Consider the following 27,696-nt stretch of genomic DNA (forward strand, 5'->3'; position numbering starts at 1 on the left):
GCACATGCAGCAGCTACTCTTCCTGGGGTCCACATAACATTTACAAATGCATGTCAAAGTATAGACAGTTATAGACAAGACGAACAGATATTACATTTCATTCAAAATCATTTTAAAAAGTTAGATATAGGAATGACACCAAGAGACAACAAAAATACTATTTACAAACTATTTGTATATACATATTCATATTCTTAAATACAGTACAGTTAAATGGATCTTTAGAGAGAGCAGAGGCGCTGTGATACAACATTTGTATTATCTGTTTTTTAAAGCTAAACTTGCATCTTGCCTGAGTAACAAAGCTGTGTCCTTTCACAGCTGTGACATGTCGACACATGGTGGCTTTGGTGGGATATGAGAGGGGCTTCTCAGTATAGGAGGCTGTCTGCCTCAATGCCCATAATCATTTGACTCCTTGAAAGGAGGAAGTGTGTGTGTGTGTGTGTGTGTGTGTGTGTGTGTGTGTGTGTGTGTGTGTGTGTGTGTGTGTGTGTGTGTGTGTGTGTGTGTGTGCGTGCGTTTGTGTGTGTGTGCTTGGCAACCAGGAAATCCCCCTAACCTCCCTTTTAACCAGCTTAATTAGCCAGAACACCACACCTGAACAGCCCTTAATGCAGTAACCACTCAGCCAGTCAACAACAGAGCTGGCCTGCCTCTTTCTTCATCAACCTAGACCAGGGCAATGTCCCAAATGGCACCCTATTACCTATTGGCTAGTCAAAAGTAGTGCACTATATAGGGGATAGGGTGACATTTGGGCCAAGTACAGCTCGGTGTTGGCAAATCAGTGAGTCACTCAGAACTCAGTGGAAAACAACACAGCACTGTCTGTCTGGACTCCACAGAGCACACAGAGGCATCCGTTGCGGCTTTCTTTAATGGCCAGTATTCAGGAACACAGCTGAAATCTGCAGTGGCACCACTTTGCTATACACAGATTGCACTTTTCGACATTGACACAGTCTAAATTTAATCTCAAACAAGTTGATTATACATTGTAGCATGTAGACACGAGGCACATTCATATAGACTTATTTAATTGACCTTTTCACCAAAGCCTTAATTCCGTTCCCTTAGTAAACTCCTTATCAGTGAGAGGGGGAGTGATAGTGATGGTAGTAGCACTGTTCTGAGTGTGATTATGGTTGTGCCTCAAATGGCACCCTACTATACCCTACGTAGTGCACTACTTTTGACCAGAGCTCTATGGGCCCTTTCAGAGGGAGACTGCATGTTTGCACAGTACAGGTGGGATTGATTGACAGGCCTTTCTGTTCTGAGCTAGTGTCTCTGTTCTCTGAGTCTCTTGCTCAGGCCCCTGGTGCCTCCTGATTGGCTGACTGGCTTATCACAGCTCCATTCCTGGATCTGATGTGTATCCCAAACGGCACCCTATTCCCAACATAGTGCACTACTTTTGAACATGGGTCCTGGTCAAAAGTAGTGCACTATAAATGGAATAGGGTGCCATTTGGAATGCATAGCTAAGCTCCAGGCGCCTGCTCCCTATTTACCCCACAAACACACACCTTAGTTTGGTAATGTATCTGTTAACTCATGCCTTCCTGTTGAAAATACCCCCGGATAGAAGAAATACCACCAGTATATAATTAATTTCTCTCTCTTAAGGGGATGGATAAGAGTGTCTTATCCATTTTTTTAAGATTTTGAATAAACAAGAAAAATATATATATATATATATTTGACATAACTTCCAGTGATGTACCTCCGCTACTCCCTTTCCATTGACTTCCATATGTTGTAATTATGTTTTAAATGTTTTAAATGCGATGTGAAACTGCTTGGAAACTACCTCAGAGAAACGGCCAGATACAGTGCATTCGGAAAGTATTCAGACCCCTTAACTTTTTCCACATGTTGTTACGTTACAGCCTTCTGACCATAAGGCGCTACAGAGGGTAGTGCGTACGGCCCAGTACATCACCGGGGCCAAGCTTCCTGCCATCCAGGACCTATACAAGAGGCGGTGTCAGAGGAAAGCCCATAAAATTGTCAGAGACTCCATTCACAAGTTATAGACTGTTTTCTCTGCTACCGCACGGTAAGCGGTACCAGAGTGCCAAATCTAGGACCTAGTCAACAGCTTCTACCACCAAGCCATAAGACTGCTGAACAATTCATAAAATCTCCACCGGACAATTTACATTGACCCCCCCCCTGTTTGTACACTGCTGCTACTCACTGTTTATTATCTACGCAGAGTCACTTCACCCCCACCTACATGCAAAATTACATCAACTAACCCGTACCCCCGCACACTGACTCGGTACCGGTGCCCCCTGTATATAGCCTCCACACTGACTCGGTATGGTGCCCCCTGTATATAGCCTCCACACTGACTCGGTATGGTGCCCCCTGTATATAGCCTCCACACTGACTCGGTATGGTGCCCCCTGTATATAGCCTCCACACTGACTCGGTACCGGTGCCCCCTGTATATAGCCTCCACACTGACTCGGTATGGTGCCCCCTGTATATAGCCTCCACACTGACTCGGTATGGTGCCCCCTGTATATAGCCTCCACACTGACTCGGTACCGGTGCCCCCTGTATATAGCCTCCACACTGACTCGGTATGGTGCCCCTTGTATATAGCCTCCACACTGACTCGGTATGGTACCCCCTGTATATAGCCTCCACACTGACTCGGTATGGTACCCCCTGTATATAGCCTCCACACTGACTCGGTATGGTACCCCCTGTATATAGCCTCCACACTGACTCGGTATGGTACCCCCTGTATATAGCCTCCACACTGACTCGGTATGGTGCCCCCTGTATATAGCCTCCACACTGACTCGGTATGGTATCCCCTGTATATAGCCTCCACACTGACTCGGTATGGTACCCCCTGTATATAGCCTCCACACTGACTCGGTATGGTACCCCCTGTACATAGCCTCCACACTGACTCGGTATGGTGCCCCCTGTATATAGCCTCCACACTGACTCGGTATGGTACATAGACTCGTTATTGTCATTCTTCTTCTTCTTCTTATTATTCTTATTGTCATACTCGTCGCCAAACCCACTGGCTCCATGTCATCTACAAGAGCCTGCTAGGTAAAGTCCCCCCTTATCTCAGCTCGCTGGTCACCATAGCATCTCCCACCTGTAGCACACGCTCCAGCAGGTATATCTCTCTAGTCACCCCCAAAACCAATTCTTTCTTTGGCCGCCTCTCCTTCCAATTCTCTGCTGCCAATGACTGGAACGAACTACAAAAATCTCTGAAACTGGAAACACTTATCTCCCTCACTAGCTTTAAGCACCAACTGTCAGAGCATCTTACAGATTACTGCACCTGTACATAGCCCACCTATAATTTAGCCCAAACAACTACCTCTTTCCCAACTGTATTTAATTTATTTATTTATTTTGCTCCTTTGCACCCCATTATTTTTATTTCTACTTTGCACATTCTTCCATTGCAAAACTACCATTCCAGTTTTTTATTGTGCTATATTGTATTTACTTTGCCACCATGGCCTTTTTTGCCTTTACCTCCCTTCTCACCTCATTTGCTCACATTGTATATAGACTTGTTTATACTGTATTATTGACTGTATGTTTGTTTTACTCCATGTGTAACTCTGTGTCGTTGTATCTGTCGAACTGCTTTGCTTTATCTTGGCCAGGTCGCAATTGTAAATGAGAACTTGTTCTCAACTTGCCTACCTGGTTAAATAAAGGTGAAATAAATAAAAAATGTGTTACTTTTTATTTTAACTTTTTATTTTTGTCTACTTGGTAAATATTTTCTTAACTCTTCTTGAACTGCAGTTGTTTTCTCTACCTTCGAGAAGGACAACCATCTCTGCAGCACTCTACCAATCAGGCCTTTATGGTAGAATGGCCAGATGGAAGCCACACCTCAGTAAAAGGCACATGACAGCCTGCTTGGAGTTTGCCAAAAGGCCCCTAATGACTCTCAGATCATGATAAACAAGATTATCTGGTCTGATGAAACCAAGATTGAACTTTTTGGCCTGAATGTCAAGCGTCACTTCTGGAGGAAACCTGGCACCACCCCTACAGTGAAGCATGGTGGTGCAGCATCATGCTGTGGGGATGTTTTTCAGCAGCAGGGACTGGGAAACTAGTCAGGATCGAGGGAAAGATGAACGGAGCAAAGTACAGAGAGATCCTTGATGAATCTCTGAATGTCCTTGAGTGGCCCAGCCAGAGCCCGGACTTGAACCTGATCAAAAATCTCTGGAGAGACCTGAAAATAGCTGTGCAGCGATGGTCCCAATCCAACCTGACAGAGCTTGAGAGGATCTGCAGAGAAGAATAGGAAAAACTCACAAATACAGGTGTGCCAAGCTTGTATCGTTATACCCAAGAAGACTCGAGGCTGTAATCGCTGCCAAAGGTGCTTCAACAAAGTACTGAGTCTGAATACTTATGTAAATGTGATATTTCATTTTTTAAATGTATTTATTTATTTTTAGTTACTTATTTACCATTTTTTTCTAAAATGTCTAAAGACCTATTTTTCCTTTGTCGTTATGGGGTATTGTGTGTAGATTGATGATATTTGTATTTTTTTTAAATTAATTTTAGAATAGGGTTGTTACGTAACAAAATGTGGAAAAAGTCAAGGGGTCTGAATACTTTTGCGAATGCACTGTATGTATTTATGTGCTTTTATTGATATACTGTAGCGTATAGGTTATTCACTACATAAATACACAGCTATACTGTACCGTATGGAACATAAATAGACATATAGACGACTGGTGAATCCATTTGCACTGGGCTTGGTTGTTGTCTATGACCTGAGTATTGTGTTTGAGTGCAGAGACCTAAATACAGGCATTTGGTGCTGCACTGTTTGCTTTTCCATGAGTTGTGCCCCGTTCAGTGCCCTTCTGTGGCTTCCCTGGCCCTACACACAGCTCGCCAACACACAAAAAAGCCAAATGGGAGTCTTGCTTTCTCTATGCATAAAAACACTGACCTGTTCTGTGGTGAACTAACATCAGGGCACACCCTGTCCACATTTCATTTACATTTGCAGCCCTGCAATCCCTCTGGCCTGTGACTATGTCTATGTAATGACTTCCATAAGACAGGTCTGAGGCCAGTGGCGTTGCAGGAGAACAGAACGGCCCATGGTTTAAACTGTAAAGCTCCAAGCCCTGTAGTATTTAATGTCTCCTGTGTCTGCTGGTGTTTATGGGGTTTCCAATCCCCTTTGATAATCCCAGAACCCTGAGGTCAGGGGACCAGCTTTAGCTGAGCAGTAACTCTCTCTCTCTCTCTCTCTCTCTCTGAAATAAATAATAAAAACATTTTAGGGGGTAGATAATTTCTAATCCCCCATATATTTTTGGGGTAAATATATATATTTATATATACACATACATACAAATACACATGGAGGGTTTGTATTTTGTCCTGTAGTTCATTCAAAGTAATTGGAGAATCCAGTGGGTTCTGGTAGTCCTAAATAGTTGATTCCAAGATTTGTATTTGATCATGATAGATATATCTTCGTGTTGTTGTTTGTTTTCCCAGAAGTGGTTACATTCAATGGATTCTTCAATTATATTGAGCTGATTTCTGATGTGCTGTTTCTTCTTTTTCCATAGTGTATTTCTGTATTGTTTTAGTCATTCACCATAGTGACGGTGTAGGCTCAGATTTTTCTGGGTCTCTATTCTCTCTCTATTCTCTCTCTCTCTCTCTCTCTGTCTCCCCCCCAACCCTCTGTCTCTCCAGGTCTCTTACCTTGCTGGGGGTGTTGTCTGCAGACAGGACGCTCCTTTGTGGAGGGACCTGGTAGACATCCTGCCCTGGAGGCACCTGGTAGATGCCCTGCTGACCCGGGCTCTGGGAGGGCGGCACCTGGTACAGCCCCTGGGACGAAGACACGCCCACCTTCTGCTGGTAGGCTGAGCCCGTAGGTGACGATTGGGCGGCCGGGGACTGGGTGTCGAACATGGGACCAATCAGCAGCTTGAGGCGGTTGCCGGGGGCGATGCCCTGGCGCCCATGCAGCGAGCAGAGCCACCATCCCTCAAGGCCGCCCGTGTTCTGCTCAATGATCGTTAGGATGTCTCCCTTCCGGAAGGCCAACTCCTCCGGGGACTCCGGGACGTTGTCGTACAATGCCTTGGCCATCAGGTTCTACAGAGAGAAGAGAGGAAGTCAGTCTACATTTAGCAACATACAGTTTATAGTCTTTTAGCCTGTCACTGCTTAAAGGAAAAAACTGTAGGTTGGACTATATGCTAGTCTACAGTGAGCATTGAGCAACATACAGCTGAGTTTATAGCCTGGTTTTAGCCCGTCACTGCTTTTAGCAACATGTCTACAGGCTTGAGCACATGTAGTGAACATTACCGTAAACCTATCTAATACATGTAAAATGATGGTCTTCTAGTCCAGGGGTTCCCAAACTTTTTCACTTGGGGACCCCCTTCCAGCATTGGGGAACATCCCCCCTGCACACACACATCTATTATTCAATTTTTATTCAACCAGGCAAGTCAGTTAAGAACATATTTTTATTTACAATGACTGCCTACTCCAGCCAAATCCAGATGACGCTGGGCCAAATGTGTGCCGCCCTATGGGACTCCCAATCACGGTGATACAGCCTGGATTCAAACCAGTTACTATAGTGACACCTCTTGCACTGAGATGCAGTGCCTTAGACTGCTGCGCCACTCAGGAGCCTATATTTCTATGGGAACAAGCACTGTTCATAACACAAACTGTTCACACTCCTCTTGTTAGTATTTCCTGCAATTGTACACATTTTGTCATTGGGTTCAAATAAAATGTTGCAGTTTTATTAACGCACATTTCCTTACAATTCTATACATTTTGCCATGTCTAATGTGTATTCATATGATATTTGAGTGACCAATTACAACAATATCTATGGGCTAAAAAACCTAAATAAAAAAACATTTGCTGACATGGGCTAGTTGATCTGGACATTTATGTCAAGTTATAAACACAGTAGCTCTCCAAGGTATACAATGACTAACATGACAAGGGGAACTGATGATGCACTATCCAATTTCGACATTGCACCTTGTGCATTCTACTATTACAACTTTCAAAAGTACGTATTTATGGGGGGGGGCACCAACCCCTCGCGCCGCCCTGAGGGAGCACTCCCACAGTGTGGGACCACTGTTCTAGACCATGGGGTTGTTATGTACAGTAAGTCTTAGGGTGAACTGTCACAACTGTTCAATGTGCAACTTGCAATTACCATTCAAAATTGTATTAGGTCCCATGCCAGATGTCTTTTTGACTGATTTGATCTTGATAGGATTTTCTCATTCCTTGCTGTGTGCTCCAGGGCACGGTTACCCAACTGGTTGGTTGGTGTGCAGTAGTTAAGGATAATGGTTCCCAACCACAGCACTTGAGATACGAAACCCCCACTATTGTCTCTATAGGGGACAAGCACTTATCCCAAATTGCCTTGGTAAACACATCCATCTGAGCAAACGGACATACAGTATAGAGCAAAATAAATACATCATATAGATATCCTCTGTGCTAGTAAAGCCACTCCAGTGGTATTACTATCTCAACATACAACCACAAATATTATTCTCATCATCACATCCCAACCAGAGATAAACTGCCACAGAGGGACTGTCGGGATTGAGGTCACCGTGTAACACAAGTCCACCAGACTTACTGTTCATTTTAGATGTGCTTTTCTTAATTCAGTCAGTCTGCTTTACACACTGTGCTCCTGCTTTTCACTCGCTATGACACCAGAGAAGACTTAGCTGGGTTGGGCTGGGCATAAAATCTGACACCAAATCTGATACAGTACAAGACCATTCATTGCAGTAACAAACAGCTCGTTCTACAGAGCAATGAATAGAACACAAAAACATATAAGCAGTTTTTAGGGAACATTTGTATGCTGTTCCTGCATATAGCCTCTCATTTAAGAAATCAGGCTAAGTCCCCTCTCTCACACACACTCTTTCTGTCTCTCGCCCTCTCAAGCACACGTTATCGGACCATTTGCTATGTCACTCGGGAAGCCTTCCTCTCAGCCTGACCGTTCCCTGAATGTTCCCTGAATGTTCCCTAAATGTTCCCGACCGTTCCATGGCCTTTTCCTTTTCCCCACCCACTCTGATTCACAGGGTTCCCATGTGAACCTCTACTAGACCGGTGGAATCCTTATCTCTCACTGGGCATCTGGCTTCACTAACCGTTGTGTCAGTGCCACCAACACTCACTGCACAATTACAGACCACAATTACCCCCCGTCACTCGGCTGCTTGCCTGCACGCCTGAAGCTCCGCTTCTACTTGACACCGTAATGTCACGGCATGCTGCTGGCCAATGGGAGAGGATCTGCTGGGATCTGTTCTTGTTCATTGGTAATCTGATGATGAACGTATTACTGTTTTATAAGAGGAAGGGAGATAAATGCTGATTATTTTGAGTATGAACTGCCTTGTTAACCCCTAATACGAATATAGACATCTACATAAATCCAATTTCATCTTGCTAAGACAACAGTTCTATAAGTAAACTCTTGGCTATAGTGGTGTTCACGGTGCTTTTTAATATTTACTGAGTGAGGAGGACTGGAGAGGTATCATTTGTTTGAGGTCACTGCCATAACAGACATGATAACAACATCATACTTTACAGGCTGTTGATCTTCCACTAATTACACAGATTAATGTGATCATCTGCCAACACAAATGACCAGACAGTTCATTTTAGCACTTTGCTCAGCTAAGCTCTGAGAGTGTGAAGATAAGAGCAGTGAGATGCTGATGAAAAACGCTCCACTAATCCCAACACTTCCAAACCACCCATAGTCTGCTAGTGTTCATCTCTGACTGCCAGCATTCAGTTTCCTCTACTGTAGGGGTGTCAAACATATGGCCCCGTGAGGGGGTCCAATCCGGCCTGCGGGTGGTTTGAATAAATAATAATAATAAAAATATCTACTAAGGAATGTAAAATGACTAAAACCAAATCCAACCTGTGTAGAATGATAATGGACCTACATTCATACAGTTTCTTGACTGTTTCCAGCTCGCTAATAATCACCCAAATGAAAGCTAGACAGTCAGGGAGCATCGGAAATTACAAAAATGATGGATAGAGGACTTTTTGATTGTGTTTTTGATGGTGAGAAAATGCAACACATTTTCAGTCAGTGCAGCCCTTCGGTGCAAAGTTTGACACCCCTGCCCAAGTGTCAACAGCTCAGCCTCACACACATTGCAAACACAATCACACATTTTTTTTTTTCTCGCAGGTCTGAAGCACCACCGGGACTTACCCTGACATGACAAGCTTTAAACTTATTTTCAATTGTTGTTGGCCTAGTATTTCATCTGAACAAGTGATCCCTTATATGAGTGATTCCATAAACCTCCATTTGTTCAAAACACTTTATCTAGATGCAGTCTCTCCCTGCTGTTTGATATCGATCATCTCTCAATTCAATTCAATTCAAGGGCTTTATTGGCATGGGAAACATGTGTTAACATTGCCAAAGCAAGTGAGGTAGACAACATACAAAGTGAATATATAAATATAATCTCTCTCTCTCTCTCCCTCTCCCATAGATGAATGAGACCGGGTACAGAAAAATACCTTCACAAAATGGGCCAGCAAGGTCTTGATGAAGGTAAGAGCTCTTGATGAAGGTAAGAGGTCTTGATGAAGGTAAGAGCTCTTGATGCAGGTAAGAGGTCTTGATGAAGGTAAGAGGTCTTGATGAAGGTAAGAGCTCTTGGTGAAGGTAAGAGGTCTTGATGAAGGTAAGATCTCTTGATGAAGGTAAGAGCTCTTGATGAAGGTAAGAGGTCTTGATGAAGGTAAGAGGTCTTGATGAAGGTCTTGGTGAAGGTCTTGGTGAAGGTAAGATCAGGACACACAAGACGGCCAGTACATTAATAGAGTAGCACAAATACAACATATACAGTCATCACTGCTTACTGACAGTGAATAAGCTCAAAAGTTAGACTTCTTAGGAGGTCTGGTGAGTGAGCGTGTGGAGAAATGCCTAACAAACACACATCATCTGGAACACAGAGAACAGGGTGAAACATACACCCACTCACACAATTTCACACTACTACTACTGATCTGTAATTGGAGAAGGTGTGACCGACCAATCAGCGCATGTGTACATATATCCCCGGCATAAACATTGGTTAGTCATAACGAGGTGACTCAGCTGGCTGCTTATCCTCCAGTAAACACGTGTTTGCCATTTATCAGAGGGTTGGGAGGCCCCGGTTCCCGGCTCCTAGGCTGCAATGTAGCCTTACTGGAACTTGGTAGTTATCTTTAAACTAGCTGTTAAGTAGCTTGGTGAGAGAGGCATTCCACCGCCTCTCATGACACCAATCATGACTAGGGGCTTTCTGGTCTTTCCCTTACCTAACGTCCCTAATGGCATGGTAACACAGGGTGACCAAGGTTTACTAGAGTTGGAGATTGATAATGAATCACCTAGGTTTCCCACCAGGTATCTACAACAAACATTCTTCAGTGTGTTGACTGTGTCCGTCGCTTGGCAGGTGGCTTCATCACAAACTGATAACGAGTTACTATCCAGCACCAGTACTTAGATACGACTTATAAGATAAGAAGTAAACACACACAGAAACAGTTGGTGTCTAGAGACACGTACGCTAATGACTGAAGTGAAAGAAAACCCTGACACGACCTAGTTGGAGATATGCCTCACGTTTCTCTGTCCTTGGCTAGCTACATCTGGCTAGTGATATATAGCCTTGGCCTCATGCTGTTGTCAGTAGAAAGTGTGGAATAGTGCTACGTTGAGCTATCCAGACCCACACCTGGAGGCTGAAACACACACACACACACACACACACACACACACACACACACACACACACACACACACACACACACACACACACACACACACACACACACACACACACACACATCTAGCTGTCTAGCCCCTTTCATTCCCCTTAACTTAGACCTAACACTTTTCCATTCATTCTGGAGTGCTCTATGACTCACACGCTTCTATATCAACAGGGGTATTTTTCACTGGTGTGTCTCGCCGAAGCACAAATAACAGTTCTCTCATTTGAGTGTGGGAACACGTATACTGAGTTGCTGACCAACCGAAAATAAAAAGCCCTTACGTAACGTTACCACTGAACGGGGCCCCAGCTTTCCTCCCAGTCAATAAGTGTTCAGGAAGGGCTCACTGGGTGGTTCTGGCTCAGCCTCCAGAGTACACATCAACCTAATGAAGGTGGCTTTGGGTATATGAGCTCACAAATACGACAGTCCAAATTCCCCCTCTGCCGCAGCCAACTTCACCACCACGACCACACTGCAGCACAGATCTGTGTCCCAGGGCAATGGGAAGGAGGGAGCAGCAGCCCTATGCTGCGTTCATAACCAAGTGGGAAGGTGGAAATGGTTGGAGACATTCACGTGCTTTCGAACTAGCTGAGAAGCGCCGGAATGGCTAATGGCCAGCATGCTGTGTCAACCATAAACTAAAAGTGCAGCTATCATACTTGTTAACAAATAATAGTGTTAAAAAAACATGTTAATGGATAGTTTTATGTAAATAATGTTTTGTTGTTGCGTTTAATTGCCGAAAATGCTCTAATCAAGGTAATTTCCTTAGTAGGTCATTTCAGAGGTCAGCATGTGGGAGAAGTCGGAGCTCAGGGATGATAGACGAGTTTCCCAATAGGAATTACCATTTGGAGGGGCATTCAAGGGGATTTTTCCCAATCATATGTGGTATATACCACCTTCCAGCTTAGTTATGAACGCAGGGTTAGCTGCATTTAAAGAGACAATGATTTAAACCTCTCCCAAGTCCCAACAACAAGTGCCCCTCCCAACTGTGAGAAGATCCCGATGTTCCCATGAAGTCCAGATGTGGTACCCCAACCCCAGCAATGGGCTGCTATTGTGAAAATTAGGGCCATCCCACTGTAACACGTGCGCCCGGGGGTGATGGTGGCACATACTGCATAAGAACGGGTGAACCAGCACATCTCATTTGGCCTCATTACCATAGGTAAATATAGAAAATAATTATAGTAATGACGGTAATGAGGACCTGATGACTATGAACGGCCTGTTCCTCTGAGTGTACACTGCTGCTGAGGCTGAGGGTGAGAGCCAGTTCAAGGTTGTGTCCCAAATGGCACCCTATTCCCTATATAGTGCACTACTTTTGACCAGGGCACATAGGGTTCTGGTCAAAAGTAGTGCACTATACAGGAAACAGAGTGCCATTTGGGATGCAAGGCGAATAAATGGGCCTTGTGAAGGGTTCTAGGTAAAACAGACTAGTGGGACTGGAAGGAAGTTCAGAGATCATGGTAATTTCTTCATTTGGACAGATCCTAGAGCACACTGCTGACCCTCTGATTACTAAGGCTGTTTAAACGCGAGCCAATGTGCTTGTAATAACATAATTACACAGGGAGACTGGGTAAAACCTCCTGAGATTCTCAGATTATCTTAATGCCAGTAAGGGCTATACCACCTCACAAATTAGACATTTCTAATGTAGCCTACAAGTCTGTATGTAGGCATTACCAACCATCTATCATGGCATGCCACGTTTCTTTTCCTTGCATTAGTGTATGATGCCACATGTATACAGACAGTACAGTAGTGAATCAATACTACTGTCTAGTTACAGACTACAGTAGTGATTCAATACTACAGTCCAGTTACAGACTACATTAGTCAATCAATACTACAGTCCAGTTACAGACTACAGTAGTGAATCAATACTACAATCCAGTTACAGACTACAGTAGTGAATCAATACTACTGTCTAGTTACAGACTACAGTAGTGATTCAATACTACAGTCCAGTTACAGACTACAGTAGTGAATCAATACTACAGTCCAGTTACAGACTACAGTAGTGAATCAATACTACTGTCTAGTTACAGACTACAGTAGTGAATCAACACTACAGTCCAGTTACAGACTACATTAGTGAATCAATACTACAGTCCAGTTACAGACTACAGTAGTGAATCAATACTACAGTCCAGTTACAGACTACAGTAGTGAATCAATACTATAGTCCAGTTACAGACTACAGTAGTGATTCAATACTACAGTCCAGTTACAGACTACATTAGTGAATCAATACTACAGTCCAGTTACAGACTACAGTAGTGAATCAATACTACAGTCCAGTTACAGACTACAGTAGTGCATCAATACTACTGTCTAGTTACAGACTACAGTAGTGAATCAATACTACAGTCCAGTTACAGACTACAGTAGTGAATCAATACTACAGTCCAGTTACAGACTACAGTAGTGATTCAATACTACAGTCCAGTTACAGACTACAGTAGTGAATCAACACTACAGTCCAGTTACAGACTACATTAGTGAATCAATACTACAGTCCAGTTACAGACTACAGTAGTGAATCAATACTACAGTCCAGTTACAGACTACAGTAGTGAATCAACACTACAGTCCAGTTACAGACTACATTAGTGAATCAATACTACAGTCCAGTTACAGACTACAGTAGTGATTCAATACTACAGTCCAGTTACAGACTACAGTAGTGAATCAATACTATAGTCCAGTTACAGACTACAGTAGTGATTCAATACTACAGTCCAGTTACAGACTACATTAGTGAATCAATACTACAGTCCAGTTACAGACTACAGTAGTGAATCAATACTACAGTCCAGTTACAGACTACAGTAGTGAATCAATACTACAGTCCAGTTACAGACTACAGTAGTGAATCAATACTACAGTCCAGTTACAGACTACAGTAGTGAATCAATGCTACTGTCTAGTTACAGACTACAGTAGTGATTCAATACTACAGTCCAGTTACAGACTACAGTAGTGAATCAACGCTACAGTCCAGTTACAGACTACAGGAGTGAATCAATACTACAGTCCAGTTACAGACTACAGTAGTGAATCAATACTATAGTCCAGTTACAGACTACAGTAGTGAATCAATACTACAGTCCAGTTACAGACTACAGTAGTGAATCAATACTACAGTCCAGTTACAGACTACAGTAGTGAATCAATACTACTGTCTAGTTACAGACTACAGTAGTGATTCAATACTACAGTCCAGTTACAGACTACATTAGTGAATCAATACTACAGTCCAGTTACAGACTACAGTAGTGAATCAATACTACAATCCAGTTACAGACTACAGTAGTGAATCAATACTACTGTCTAGTTACAGACTACAGTAGTGATTCAATACTACAGTCCAGTTACAGACTACAGTAGTGAATCAATACTACAGTCCAGTTACAGACTACAGTAGTGAATCAATACTACTGTCTAGTTACAGACTACAGTAGTGATTCAATACTACAGTCCAGTTACAGACTACAGTAGTGAATCAATACTATAGTCTAGTTACAGACTACAGTAGTGATTCAATACCACAGTCCAGTTACAGACTACAGTAGTGAATCAATACTATAGTCCAGTTACAGACTACAGTAGTGATTCAATACTACAGTCCAGTTACAGTCTACAGTAGTGAATCAATACTATAGTCCAGTTACAGACTACAGTAGTGATTCAATACTACAGTCCAGTTACAGACTACAGTAGTGAATCAATACTATAGTCCAGTTACAGACTACAGTAGTGATTCAATACTACAGTCCAGTTACAGACTACAGTAGTGAATCAACACTACAGTCCAGTTACAGACTATAATAGTGAATCAATACTACAGTCCAGTTACAGACTACAGTAGTGAATCAATACTACAGTCCAGTTACAGACTACAGTAGTGAATCAACACTACAGTCCAGTTACAGACTACATTAGTGAATCAATACTACAGTCCAGTTACAGACTACAGTAGTGATTCAATACTACAGTCCAGTTACAGACTACAGTAGTGAATCAATACTATAGTCCAGTTACAGACTACAGTAGTGATTCAATACTACAGTCCAGTTACACACTACAGTAGTGAATCAATACTATAGTCCAGTTACAGACTACAGTAGTGAATCAATACTGCAGTCCAGTTACAGACTACAGTAGTGATTCAATACTACAGTCCAGTTACAGACTACAGTAATGAATCAACACTACAGTCCAGTTACAGACTACAGTAGTGAATCAATACTATAGTCCAGTTACAGACTACAGTAGTGAATCAATACTACAGTCCAGTTAAAGACTACAGTACTGAATCAATACTACAGTCCAGTTACAGACTACAGTAGTGAATCAATACTACAGTCCAGTTACAGACTACAGTAGTGAATCAATACTACTGTCTAGTTACAGACTACAGTAGTGATTCAATACTACAGTCCAGTTACAGACTACATTAGTGAATCAATACTACAGTCCAGTTACAGACTACAGTAGTGAATCAATACTACAATCCAGTTACAGACTACAGTAGTGAATCAATACTACTGTCTAGTTACAGACTACAGTAGTGAATCAACACTACAGTCCAGTTACAGACTACATTAGTGAATCAATACTACAGTCCAGTTACAGACTACAGTAGTGAATCAATACTACAGTCCAGTTACAGACTACAGTAGTGAATCAACACTACAGTCCAGTTACAGACTACATTAGTGAATCAATACTACAGTCCAGTTACAGACTACAGTAGTGAATCAATACTACAATCCAGTTACAGACTACAGTAGTGAATCAATACTACTGTCTAGTTACAGACTACAGTAGTGAATCAATACTACAGTCCAGTTACAGACTACATTAGTGAATCAATACTACAGTCCAGTTACAGAATATAGTAGTGAATCAACACTACAGTCCAGTTACAGACTATAATAGTGAATCAATACTACAGTCCAGTTACAGACTACAGTAGTGATTCAATACTACAGTCCAGTTAAAGACTACAGTAGTGAATCAATACTACAGTCCAATTACAGACTACAGTAGTGATTCAATACTACAGTCCAGTTAAAGACTACAGTAGTGAATCAATACTACAGTCCAGTTACAGACTACAGTAGTGAATCAATACTACAGTCCAGTTACAGACTACAGTAGTGAATCAATACTACTGTCTAGTTACAGACTACAGTAGTGATTCAATACTACAGTCCAGTTACAGACTACATGAGTGAATCAATACTACAGTCCAGTTACAGACTACAGTAGTGAATCAACACTACAGTCCAGTTACAGAGTACAGTACATTAGTGAATCAATACTACAGTCCAGTTACAGACTACAGTAGTGAATCAAAACTACTGTCCATTTACAGACAGTGAATCAATACAGTAGTGCAGTAGTGAATCAACACTACAGTCCAGTTACAGACTATAGTACAGTAGTGAATCAATACTACAGTCCAGTTACATAATATAGTAGTGAATCAACACTACAGTCCAGTTACAGACTACAGTAGTGAATGAACACTACAGTCCATTTACAGACAGTGAATCAATACAGTAGTGCAGTAGTGAATCAATACTACAGTCCAGTTACAGACTATAGTACAGTACTGAATCAATACTACTGTCCAGTTACAGACTATAGTACATTAGTGAATCAATACTACAGTCCAGTTACAGACTATAGTACATTAGTGAATCAATACTACAGTCCAGTTACAGACTATAGTACAGTAGTGAATCAATACTTCAGTCCAGTTAAAGACTACAGTACTGAATCAATACTACAGTCCAGTTACAGACTATAGTACAGTTGTGAATCAACACTACAGTCCAGTTACAGACTACAGTAGTGAATCAACACTACAGTCCAGTTACAGACTACAGTAGTGAATCAACACTACAGTCCAGTTACAGACTACAGTCGTGAATCAATACTACAGTCCAGTTACAGACTACAGTCGTGAATCAACACTACAGTCCAGTTTTTTATTTGACCTTTATTTAACTAGGCAAGTCAGTTAAGAACAAACTCTTATTTTCAATGACGGCCTAGGAACAGTGGGCTCTAACCACTAGGCTACCCTGCCGCCCCGACGATCAACACTATATTTACAGACTATAGTACAGTAGTGAATCAATACTACAGTCCAGTTACAGAATATAGTAGTGAATCAACACTACAGTCCAGTTACAGACTACAGTAGTGAATCAACACTACAGTCCAGTTACAGACTATAGTACATTAGTGAATCAATACTTCAGTCCAGTTAAAGACTACAGTAGTGAATCAATATTACTGTCCAGTTACAGACGACATTAGTGAATCAATACTACTGTCCCGTTACAGACTACAGTAGTGAATCAACACTACAGTCCAGTTACAGACTACAGTACATTAGTGAATCAATACTACTATCCAGTTACAGACAACATTAGTGAATCAATACTACAGTCCCGTTACAGACTACAGTAGTGAATCAACACTACAGTCCATTTACAGACAGTGAATCAATACAGTAGTGCAGTAGTGAATCAATACTACAGTCCAGTTACAGACTACAGTAGTGAATACATACTATAGTCCAGTTACAGACTATAGTACAGTAGTGAATCAACACTACAGTCTAGTTACAGACTATAGTACAGTAGTGAATCAACACTACAGTCCAGTTACAGACTACAGTAGTGAATCAATACTAAAGTCCAGTTACAGACTACAGTACAGATGCCCTTCCTCTATCTCACCTAAATAACTTGTATGTACTGTATATGTAAACTGATATATATGTATGTAAGCATGAAATTGATAGATGTGACTGTAGGCCTATGGTATAGATATCTCTGTCTTCTCGGTGTCTTGTCAGTACAGAACCTTTTTTATTTATATATTTATTTTAAATGTATGTAGCTCTGTCCTTGAGCTGTTATTGTCTGTTATTGTTCTGTTTCATGTCATGTTTTATGTTTTGTGTGAACCCCAGGAAGAGTAGCTGCTGCTTTCACAACAGCTAATGGGGGTTCTAATAAAAATACAATAACAAAATGACGCACAGTTCAGACATCGAATCTATGGGAGTCGAACTAAATAGAAATTAAGAGCGGGCTGGCACAGTGAAAAACTTTGCTTGGTGTATTGATTTGTTCATACAGTGAAACACTTTGATTGGTGTATTGATTTGTTCATACAGTGAAAAACTTTGCTTGGCATATTGATTGGTTCATACGGTTAAGAACTTTGCTTGGTGTATTGATTTGTTCATACTGTTAAGAACGTTGTTTGGCGTGCTGATTGGTTCATACGGTTAAGAACGTTGTTTGGCGTGCTGATTGGTTTCATACAACCGCTCTCAACACTGCAGCAGACTTCCTCATTGTTGTTGGGTCGAATTCAGGCATAATAGTCCTTCCGTTTTGGGAGTGGTAGAAAAGCAACCTTTATTTGCATGCAACTAACATTTAATAATATGGATTGCCATTTCTCCCAACAGTGGAAGAACTGCTCTGGCTCGCTCCATGAAAAGGCGTGCATTATCTGCAAAGCCCCGAAAGAGCGGCAGAGGCTGTCGAATTATCGTCAAAAGTCCAACGAGGCATACTTAATGGTTTCAGATGGTACTTTATCCCCAAATCCCCAAAGTTAAGTATTTTTTAGTTCGGTGTGGCGATAGAGCGGTGTTGGAACTAACAGTATTGAGATAACCCATAAATGACACACTCCACACTGAAGCTAGCAGAGTCTATTGAGTTGCATCTTGCTAGAAAGCTGAAGCAAAACCGATTAACCACAGCTAAACATACCGTGTTCTGTGCAGTCAAGATATGAGGGAATCCAACCCGAGTATAGATGTCACCCACCAACTTCCTCCTCTCATCTGTGATTCACACTATTCCGCCACACAAAGGGTCATGACACCTAGCGATACTATCACTGAAATCACCACCCCCACATATAACAGCATGGCAACTGTACCTTCAACAGGATATGATATTCCATGTTGTGTCTAACTGCAATGCATGCTGGGACAAACCACATGCCATACATTTCACCTTGATATTTTGGCATGATGTCTTCTAGCACCAAATGGAAGTCTCAGTTAATACAGCCTGTGGGTCAAGTTTCAGAAGAAATGTCACATGCTGGGAATACACCTTACAGTGAAATGCTTACTTACAAGCCCTTAACCAACAATGCTTTAAGAAGTTAAGAAAAAAAAAAAAAAGCGTTAAGTAAAAAATAGAAAATATAATTAAGAAGTAATTAAACAGTAGCAGTAAAATAACAAGTGAGGCTACATACAGGGGGTACCGGTACAGTGTCAGTGTGGGGGGGCACCGGTTAGTCAAGGTAATTGAGTTAATATGTACATGTAGGTAGGGTTAAAGTGACTATGCATAGATTATAAACAGAGAGTAGCAGCAGAGTAAAAGAGGGGTCAGGGTAGCCATTTGATTAGCTGTTCAGGAGTCTTATGGCTTGGGGGTAGAAGCTGTTTAGAAGCCTTTTGGACCTAGACTTGGCACTCTGGTACCGCTTGCCATGTGGTAGCAGAGAGAAAAGTCTATGAATAGGGTGGCCGAAGTCTTTGACAATTTTTAGGCCCTTCCTCTGACACCGCCTGCCTTGAGGTCGGAGGCCGAACAGTTGCCATACCAGGCTGTGATGCAAACAGTCAGGATGATCTTGATGGTGCAGCCATGCCAAATCTTGTCAGTCTCCTGAGGGGGAATAGGCTTTGTCGTGCCCTCCTCGTGACTGTCTTAAGTGTGTTTGGACCATGACAGTTTGTTGGTAATGTGGACACCAAGGAACTTGAAGCTCTAAACCTGTTCCACTACAACCCCGTCGATGAGAATGGGGGTGTGCTCGGCCCTCCTTTTCCTGTAGTCCACAATCATCTCCTTTGTCTTGATCATGTTGAGGGAGAGGTTGATGTCCTGGAACCACACGGCCTCCCTGTAGGCTGTCTTGTCGTTGTCGGTGATCAGCAAACTTGATGATGGTGTTGGAATCGTACCTGGCCATGCATTCATGAGTGAACAGGGAGTACAGGAGGGGACTGAGCACACACCCCTGAGGGCCCCCGTGTTGAGAATCAGCGTGGCGGATGTGTTGTTCCCTACCCTTACCACCTGGGGGCAGCCCTTCAGGAAGTCAAGATCCAGTTGCAGAGAGAGGTGTTTAGTCCCATGGTCTTTAGCTTAGTGATGAGCGTTGAGGGTACTATGGTGTTGAACGCTGAGCTGTAGTCAATGAATAACATTATCACATAGGTGTTCCTTTTGTCCAGGTGGGAAAGGCCAGTGTGGAGTGCAATAGAGATTGCATCATCTGTGGACCTATTGGGGAGGTATGCAAATTGGAGTGGGTCTAGAGTTTCTGGGATAATGGTGTTGATATGAGCCATGACCAGCCTTTCAAAGCACTTCATGGCTACAGTGTCAGTGCCACAGGTCGATAGTCATTTAGGCTGGTTATCTTAGTGTTATTGGGCACTGGGACTATGGTGGTCTGCTTGAAACATGTTGGTATTACAGACACAGTCAGTGACAGGTTGAACATTTCAGTGAAGACACTTGCCAGTTGGTCAGCACATGCTTGTAGTACACGTTCTGGTAATCCTTCTGGCCCTGTGTTCTTGTGAATATTGACCTGTTTAAAGGTCTTACATCGGCTATGGAGAGCTTGATCGTCCGGAACAGCTGGTGCTCTCCTGCATTTTTCAGTGTTACTTGCCTCACAGCGAGCATATATGTAATTTAGCTCGTCTGGTAGATTCGTGTCATTGGGCAGCTCGTGGCTGTGTTTCCCTTTCTAGTCTGTAATAGCTTGCAAGCCCTGCCACATCGACAAGTGTTGGAGTCGGTGTAGTACGATTCAATCCTTGTCCTGCATTGACACTTTGCCTGTTTGATGGTTTGTGGGATTTCTTATAAGCTTCAACATTCAAGGAGAGTCCCGCTCCTTGAGTCCCACTCCTTGAAAGCGGCAACTCTACCCTTAGCTCAGTGCGGATGTTGCCTGTAATCCGTGGCTTCTGGTTGGGGTATATATGTACGGTCACTGTGGGGATAACATCATCAATGCACTTATTGATGAAGCCAATGACTGATGTGGTGTACGCCTCAATGACATCGGAAGAATCCCAGAACATATTCCAGTCTGTGCTAGCAAAACAGACCTGTAGCTTAGCATCTGCTTCATCTGACCACTTTCTTATTGACCGAGTCACTGGTTCTTCCTGCTTTAGTTTTTGCATGTAAGTAGGAATCAGGAGGATAGAATTATGGTCAGATTTGCCAAATGGAGGGCGAGGGAGAGCTTTGTACATGTCTCTGTGTGTGGAGTAAAGGTGGTCTAGAGTTTTTTCCCCCTCTGGTTGCACATTTAACATGCTGATAAAAATGATTTGAGTTTCCCTGCATTAAAGTCCCTGCCCACTAGGAGCGCCACCTCTGGATGAGCGTTTTCCTGTTTGCTTGTGGCCGTATATAGCTCATTGAGTGTGGTTTTAGTCAGAGGTCGACCGATTATGATTTTTCAACGCCGATACCGATTATTGGAGGACCTAAAAAAAAAAAAGCCGATACAGATTAATCTGACAATTTTTATTTATTTATTTGTAATAATGACAATTACAACAATACTGACTGAACACTTATTTTAACTTAATATAATACATCAATAAAATCGATTTAGCCTCAAATAAATAATGAAACATGTTCAATTTGGTTTAAATAATGCAGGAAAAAGGAAACCGCACACTGCTCTTGATAGCATCACCGATCTTTAATAAGCTTCCGTATCGGCCACACGGCCTTCGTCAGAGCTTTTGGGATTTTTTGAAAGTTGCACCATTATGTGGACCTAGCCCCTCCCACATCCGTTCTACACATGAAAGGGGGTTGGAGACAAAGGAAAAATAAATAAGTGCTAGGCCGTGTGGCCGATACGTAAGTTTATTAAAGATCTGTGATACTATCAAGAGCAGTGTGCGGTTTCCTTTTTCCTTCATCTTGTTGCCATGCACCTGCTAATTAGATTGCTCAGATGTGCGAGTGCCTTTTGAATGTTGGTCTAAATAATGCAAAAACAAAGTGTTGGAGAAGAAAGTAAAAGTCCAATATGTGCCATGTAAAAAAGCTAACTTTTAAGTTCCTTGCTCAGAACATAAGAACATATGAAAGCTGGTGATTCCTTTTAACATGAGTCTTCAATATTCCCAGGTAAGAAGTTTTAGGTTGTAGTTATTATAGGAATTATAGGACTATTTCTCTCTATACCATTTGTATTTCATTAACCTTTGACTATTGGATGTTCTTATAGACACTTTAGTATTGCCAGTGTAACAGTATAGCTTCCGTCCCTCTCCTCACTCCTACCTGGGCTCGAACCAGGAACACATCGTCAACAGCCACCCTTGAAGCAGCGTTACCCATGCAGAGCAAGGGGAATAACTACTCCAAGTCTCAGAGCGAGTGACGTTTGAAACGCTATTAGCGTGCACCCCGCTAACTAGCTAGCCATTTCACATCGGTTACACCAGCCTAATCCCGGGAGTTGATAGGCTTGAAGTCATAAACAGCGCAATACTTGAAGCACAACGAAGAGCTGCTGGCAAAATGCACGAAAGTGCTGTTTGAACGAATGCTTACGAGCCTGCTGCTGCCTACCACCGCTCAGTCAGACTGCTCTATCAAATCATAGACTTAGATCTAACATAATAACATATAGAAATACGAGCCTTAAGTCATTAATATGGTCGAATCCGGAAACTATCATATCGAAAACAAGACGTTTATTCTTTCAGTGAAATACTGAACCATTCTGTATTTTATCTAACGGGTGGCATCCATAAGTCTAAATATTCCTGTTATAATTGCACAACCTTCAATGTTATGTCATAATTACGTAACATTCTGGCAAATTAGGCGGCCCAAACTGTTGCACATACACTGTTGCACAATCACATTGCAATGAACGCAAGAGAAGTGACACAATTTCACCTGGTGTCATGTATTGTCATGTTATGTCTTGTTCCTGTTCTTTCTCTTCACTTCGTTTCCCCCTGCTGGTCGTATTAGGTTACCTTCTCTCCCTTTCCTTCCCCCAGCTGTTCCTCATCTCCTCTAACTACCTCGTTTACTCTCTCCCACCTGTTCCCTTTTTTCCCTCTGATTAGGTCTCTATTTCTCTCTCTGTTTCTGCTTCTGTCTTTGTCAGATTCTCGTTTGCTTCACCCTTGTCCCGTCCTGTCGTAATCTGCCTCTTCATCAGATGCTACGTGTGATCAGGTACCTCTGTCCTCTACAACCCGCGCCTACCCGGAGAGACCAGCAGTCTGTTGCCGCTAACTCTGCTATTCTCCTCTGCTGCTAGAAGGGGACTCTCCTGTAAAGATCAGAGGACTTTATGATTTATTTGTCGCCCTCTCTGCGGGTTGTCTATTTTGTCAACCGATACATCTGAAGAGGATTTATGTCTTCCCTGTGTTTGGACATTAAAAGACTCTGTTTCTGTTAAACCGCTTTTGGGTCCTCACTCACCTGCATAACACCTGGTTAATATTGCCTGCTAACCTGGATTTCTTTTAGCTAAATATGCAGGTTTAAAAATACATACTTCTGTGTATTGATTTTAAGAAAGGCATTGATGTTTATGGTTAGGTACACATTGGAGCAACGATATGCACCACATTGATTATATGCAACGCAGGACACGCTAGATAAACTAGTAATATCATCAACCATGTGTAGTTAACTAGTGATTATGATTTATTGATTTTTTTTTATAAGATAAGTTTAATACTAGCTATCAACTTACCTTGGCTTATTGCATACACGTAACAGGCAGGCTCCTCGTGGAGTGCAATGTAATCAGGTGGTTAGAGCGTTGGACTAGTTAACTGTAAGGTTGCAAGATTGAATCCCCCGAGCTGACAAGGTAAAAATCTGTCGTCTGCACCTGAACGAGGCAGTTAACTCACCGTTCCTAGGCCGTCATTGAAAATAAGAACGTGTTCTTAACTGACTTGCCTAGTAAAATAAAGATTAAATAAAGGTGTAACAAAAATAATTATTTTTTTAAATGGCCAAATCGGTGTCCAAAAATACCGATTTCTGATTGTTATGAACACTTGAAATCAGCCCTAATTAATCGGCCATTCCGATTAATCGGTCGAACTCTAGTCTTAGTGCCAGCATCAGTCTGCGGTGGTTTATAGACAGCTATAAAAAAATATAGATGCAAACTCTCTTGGTAAATAGTGTGGTCTACAGCTTACCATTAGATATTCTACCTCAGGCAAGCAAAACCTTGAGAATTCCTTAGATTTCGTATCCCTGCTGTTGTTTACAAATATACATAGACCAGCACCCCTTGTCCTGCCAGAGGCGGCTGTTCTATCCTGCCGAAAAAGTGTAAAACCCGCCAGCTGTATGTTAATAACGTCGTCCTTTCACTCTGTGAAACATAAGGCATTACAGTTTTTAATGTCCCGTTGGTAGGATATACGTGCTCATAGTTAGTCTATTTTATTATCGATTGATTGTATGTTGATAGGACCGATGGTAAAGGTAGATTACCCTCTCGGCGACGGATCCTTACAAGGCACTTGGACCGTCGTCCACGATATCTCCATCTTTTCCTCCTGCGAATGACGGGGATGAGGGCCTTGTCAGGTGTCTGGAGTAAATCATTCCCGTCCCGACTCGTTGAAGAAGAATTTCCCCAGTACGGGGTGAGTAATCACTGCCCTGACATCAAGAAGCTCTTTTCGGTCATAAGACACGGTGGCAGAAACATTATGTCCAAAATATGTTACAAATAACGCGATAATACATACACAATAGCACAATTGGCCATCATGACTGCCATGCGATCTTTTCACATATCAAAGGTAAAATCTTCTATGGTTGATAGGACCCTTCCAATTTGATGTATCAGGTATTTCACAACTTCCACCAAACCAACATTCCACCGAGACAGCAGACATCTAAAGAGCTGCACTGACCAAAATCACAGAGTTGAGTCAGACAGCCTATTAGGCTTCAGTTCATTAGTGTTGGGTTTATTGTCATATTGAGGTAACTCGATGTCCACCGCTCTCCTCTCTGTTTCCTCCCCATTCCTCCTTTAACCTGCAGCAGCACTGAGGGATCTACTGCAGTCAGACCAGGATCCACCTTGCCTAGTCATCTCACGACAACACCAGCTGCCCTGCTCTCTTTCTGTCTGGACACGTAGTCAAAAGACACCATCTACTACAGAAAACAAGATAAGAAAGTTACACTGGGGTATATTCTTTCAAATGTGTATCGAATGGCCTTCTCCGGAAGGGCTTAGCCTAGTAGTATATTGTGTAATGCAGTCCTTGACATAATTGCAAGTCATGCCAGAGCTATTTCTACTCTCAACTAATGTTACGGTATTCATGTGTTCAAAGATAGGTCTCAGCTCTGGAGAGGGAGGGGGTACTATTGAGAGGAAAGGTGGGTGTAGTAGATGCCAAGGGAAGGGGGAGGGAGGGGATGTGAGTGTATCCTTGTTACCCTTGGAGATATAATCCTTCAAAGCTATTGGCTAAGACGTACGATACGTTTATGGTATCTCTACAGGACCACAATTCATGGCTTCACATAGAAACAGAAAACGAGCTCTAGATTCACTTCACACTGTCCGATCAATTTCACACTCCCCAAAGAGGTCACAAAAATATAAAATGTCCTCCTCCGCCATAAAAAGGCCCAGAACATTTACTCTGTGAAAACAAGATATTTGCTTGTTTGCCAAGTTAAACGAGTATAAATTATGCAAACAACTAATTTGATAGAGCCCAAATTCTATCTGCAATATTAAAACTGTATACAAGGCATTGTGCTGTGAAAGCTGAGATGGAAGAATGCCAGCAGTGTGGACCCCCGTGGCTGGACCCCCGTGTTCGCAGCTGACAAGGTCCTTGTAGTTTGACATCAAGACAGAGTCACAAATGGCTCCCTATTCTCTATATAATGCACTACTTTTGACCAGGGCCCATATTCACAAAGCGTCTCAGAGTAGGAGTACTGATCTAGGATCAGTTTTGCCTTGTAAGTCATAAGTAATAAGAGCGGGGACCTAATTTTAGATCAGCTCTCCTACATGACGGTGCTTTGTGAATATGGCATCTGGGCCTATAGTGCTCTGGTCAAAAGTAGTGCACTATACAGGGAACAGGGAGCTATTTGGGAAACACGCTAATGGCTGTCCAATCTCCACAGGGATGAACTAAGCTGACAGGGGCCTTGCTAGCTAGACTACCTCTGAAAGGATCACCCTGTGAAATGCTTGGCATTCTTAAGGGAGAAGAGCTCTTTTTGCACAATGCCACACACACACACCACACACACTGAAAAGACTGTGAACTCTTGGTATGCCCCCTGGCAGGGACAACCCTTGTAGCCAATGAGAGGAGGCACCTTGAAACAATCAAGTGCATCTTTTAACTAACCTTTCCTCCATGCACAATTGCACATTCCTCCAGAATGTTTTTTCTCATAGGAAGCTCCTTGACCCAACCGCCCCACCCCACCCCCCATCCCTCTATACACCCAACTCTATTTACACTCCCTCCGCCTACCCACTTCCTATTTCTTTCATTTTCTTTCCCTTTCAATATTAGAAAACCCCCTCTTCCCTCCTCAATCACTCTCTCGCTGAACAATGTTTTCTCTCCGCTCTCCTCCGCCCCACTCTCTTTGGACCACTGCCTGGGACCTGAGACCGTAAAAAAAGAGAGCGAGACAGAAAAAAAACACACCCCAGAAGAACTTTGGTTCACCTAATCACTCTTCACTGGTTTTGGAGCTATTTCTGCCACGGTTATGTAAGTCTCAAAAGAACCAGTGAAAAGGGGGTGGATGGTGTAAGACTATGGGACGGGTGTGTACTGTGTATATGTCCGTGTTTTTGGATAGGGTGGGAAGGGGTCTCCTTTCCTCTCGTCCCAGAAAATAAAATTTGTGTCGTAACACCCTTAAATACCAAGGGCCACATCATTCAAACTCTCTCGCGCTCTCGCAATTCAATTAAAATGGACTTTATTAGCATAGGAAACATATGTTTACATTGCCAAAGCAAATTAAATTAAAATAAACAAAAGTTAAATATATATATATATAAATATAGCTCTCGCTCTCTCATTCTCTCACTCTCTGTCATACAAACCCCCCTCCCTCTCTCTCTGTCCTCCCTCCCCCCATTTCCGTGTTATGAATCCCTTAACCCTACTCACTTAGTCAGTGAGGCAGCCAGAAGTCTCTGTCTGTACAGACTCGTCCTGGGGGGATTACGTGCATTAGAGGACCTATGGAAACCGAGCCCTTCCCCTCACACCTGCCCACCTGTCGGAAAACATCTCTGATGTCACAGACAAAAGCTACTGCTGCATACACCGACCAGTAGCGGTGTGTAGGTAAAATCAACTGGGAAGCTAAGTCAGGAAATAAAAGCCATATTATAACCTGTGTTGTGATAATTGTGTTGTTGGCTCTGTAACCTCTTAGTTCATATGCCTTGTCACCGTGATATATAGGCCCAAGGTCGAGACAATAAGAAGACACAGTGGCTGAAAAATCCCCTATGCTTAGTCTAATACAGTGACCACTAAAAGATTCTGAAAAAGATTTAGCCCAATCAACATAAGCTAAATAGCATATGTGTGTGTGCGTAAGTAGAAAAAACAACGTCAATGCCATCCTCCTCTCTTTCATGTTGACGAAACGGTCTATG

At 42.5% G+C, this 27,696-nt stretch overlaps 1 protein-coding gene across 4 annotated transcripts in view; it reads right to left on the reverse strand.

Annotated features, from left to right (window-relative positions):
• The window catches only part of LOC115131381 (enhancer of filamentation 1-like), a 50,174-nt gene that overhangs the window by 16,253 nt on the left and 6,225 nt on the right, over positions 1–27,696 (reverse strand). For all 4 annotated transcript variants that reach the window (XM_065020362.1, XM_065020363.1, XM_065020361.1 and 1 more), the window contains one exon: positions 5,761–6,159. In XM_065020362.1, the coding sequence (XP_064876434.1) occupies positions 5,761–6,153 (393 nt within the window). In that variant the 5' untranslated portion in view covers positions 6,154–6,159. The remainder of the gene's footprint in view (positions 1–5,760; positions 6,160–27,696) is intronic.

The sequence above is a fragment of the Oncorhynchus nerka genome, linkage group LG7 (genome assembly GCF_034236695.1).
Source record: "Oncorhynchus nerka isolate Pitt River linkage group LG7, Oner_Uvic_2.0, whole genome shotgun sequence".
NCBI classification, from domain to species: domain Eukaryota; kingdom Metazoa; phylum Chordata; class Actinopteri; order Salmoniformes; family Salmonidae; genus Oncorhynchus; species Oncorhynchus nerka.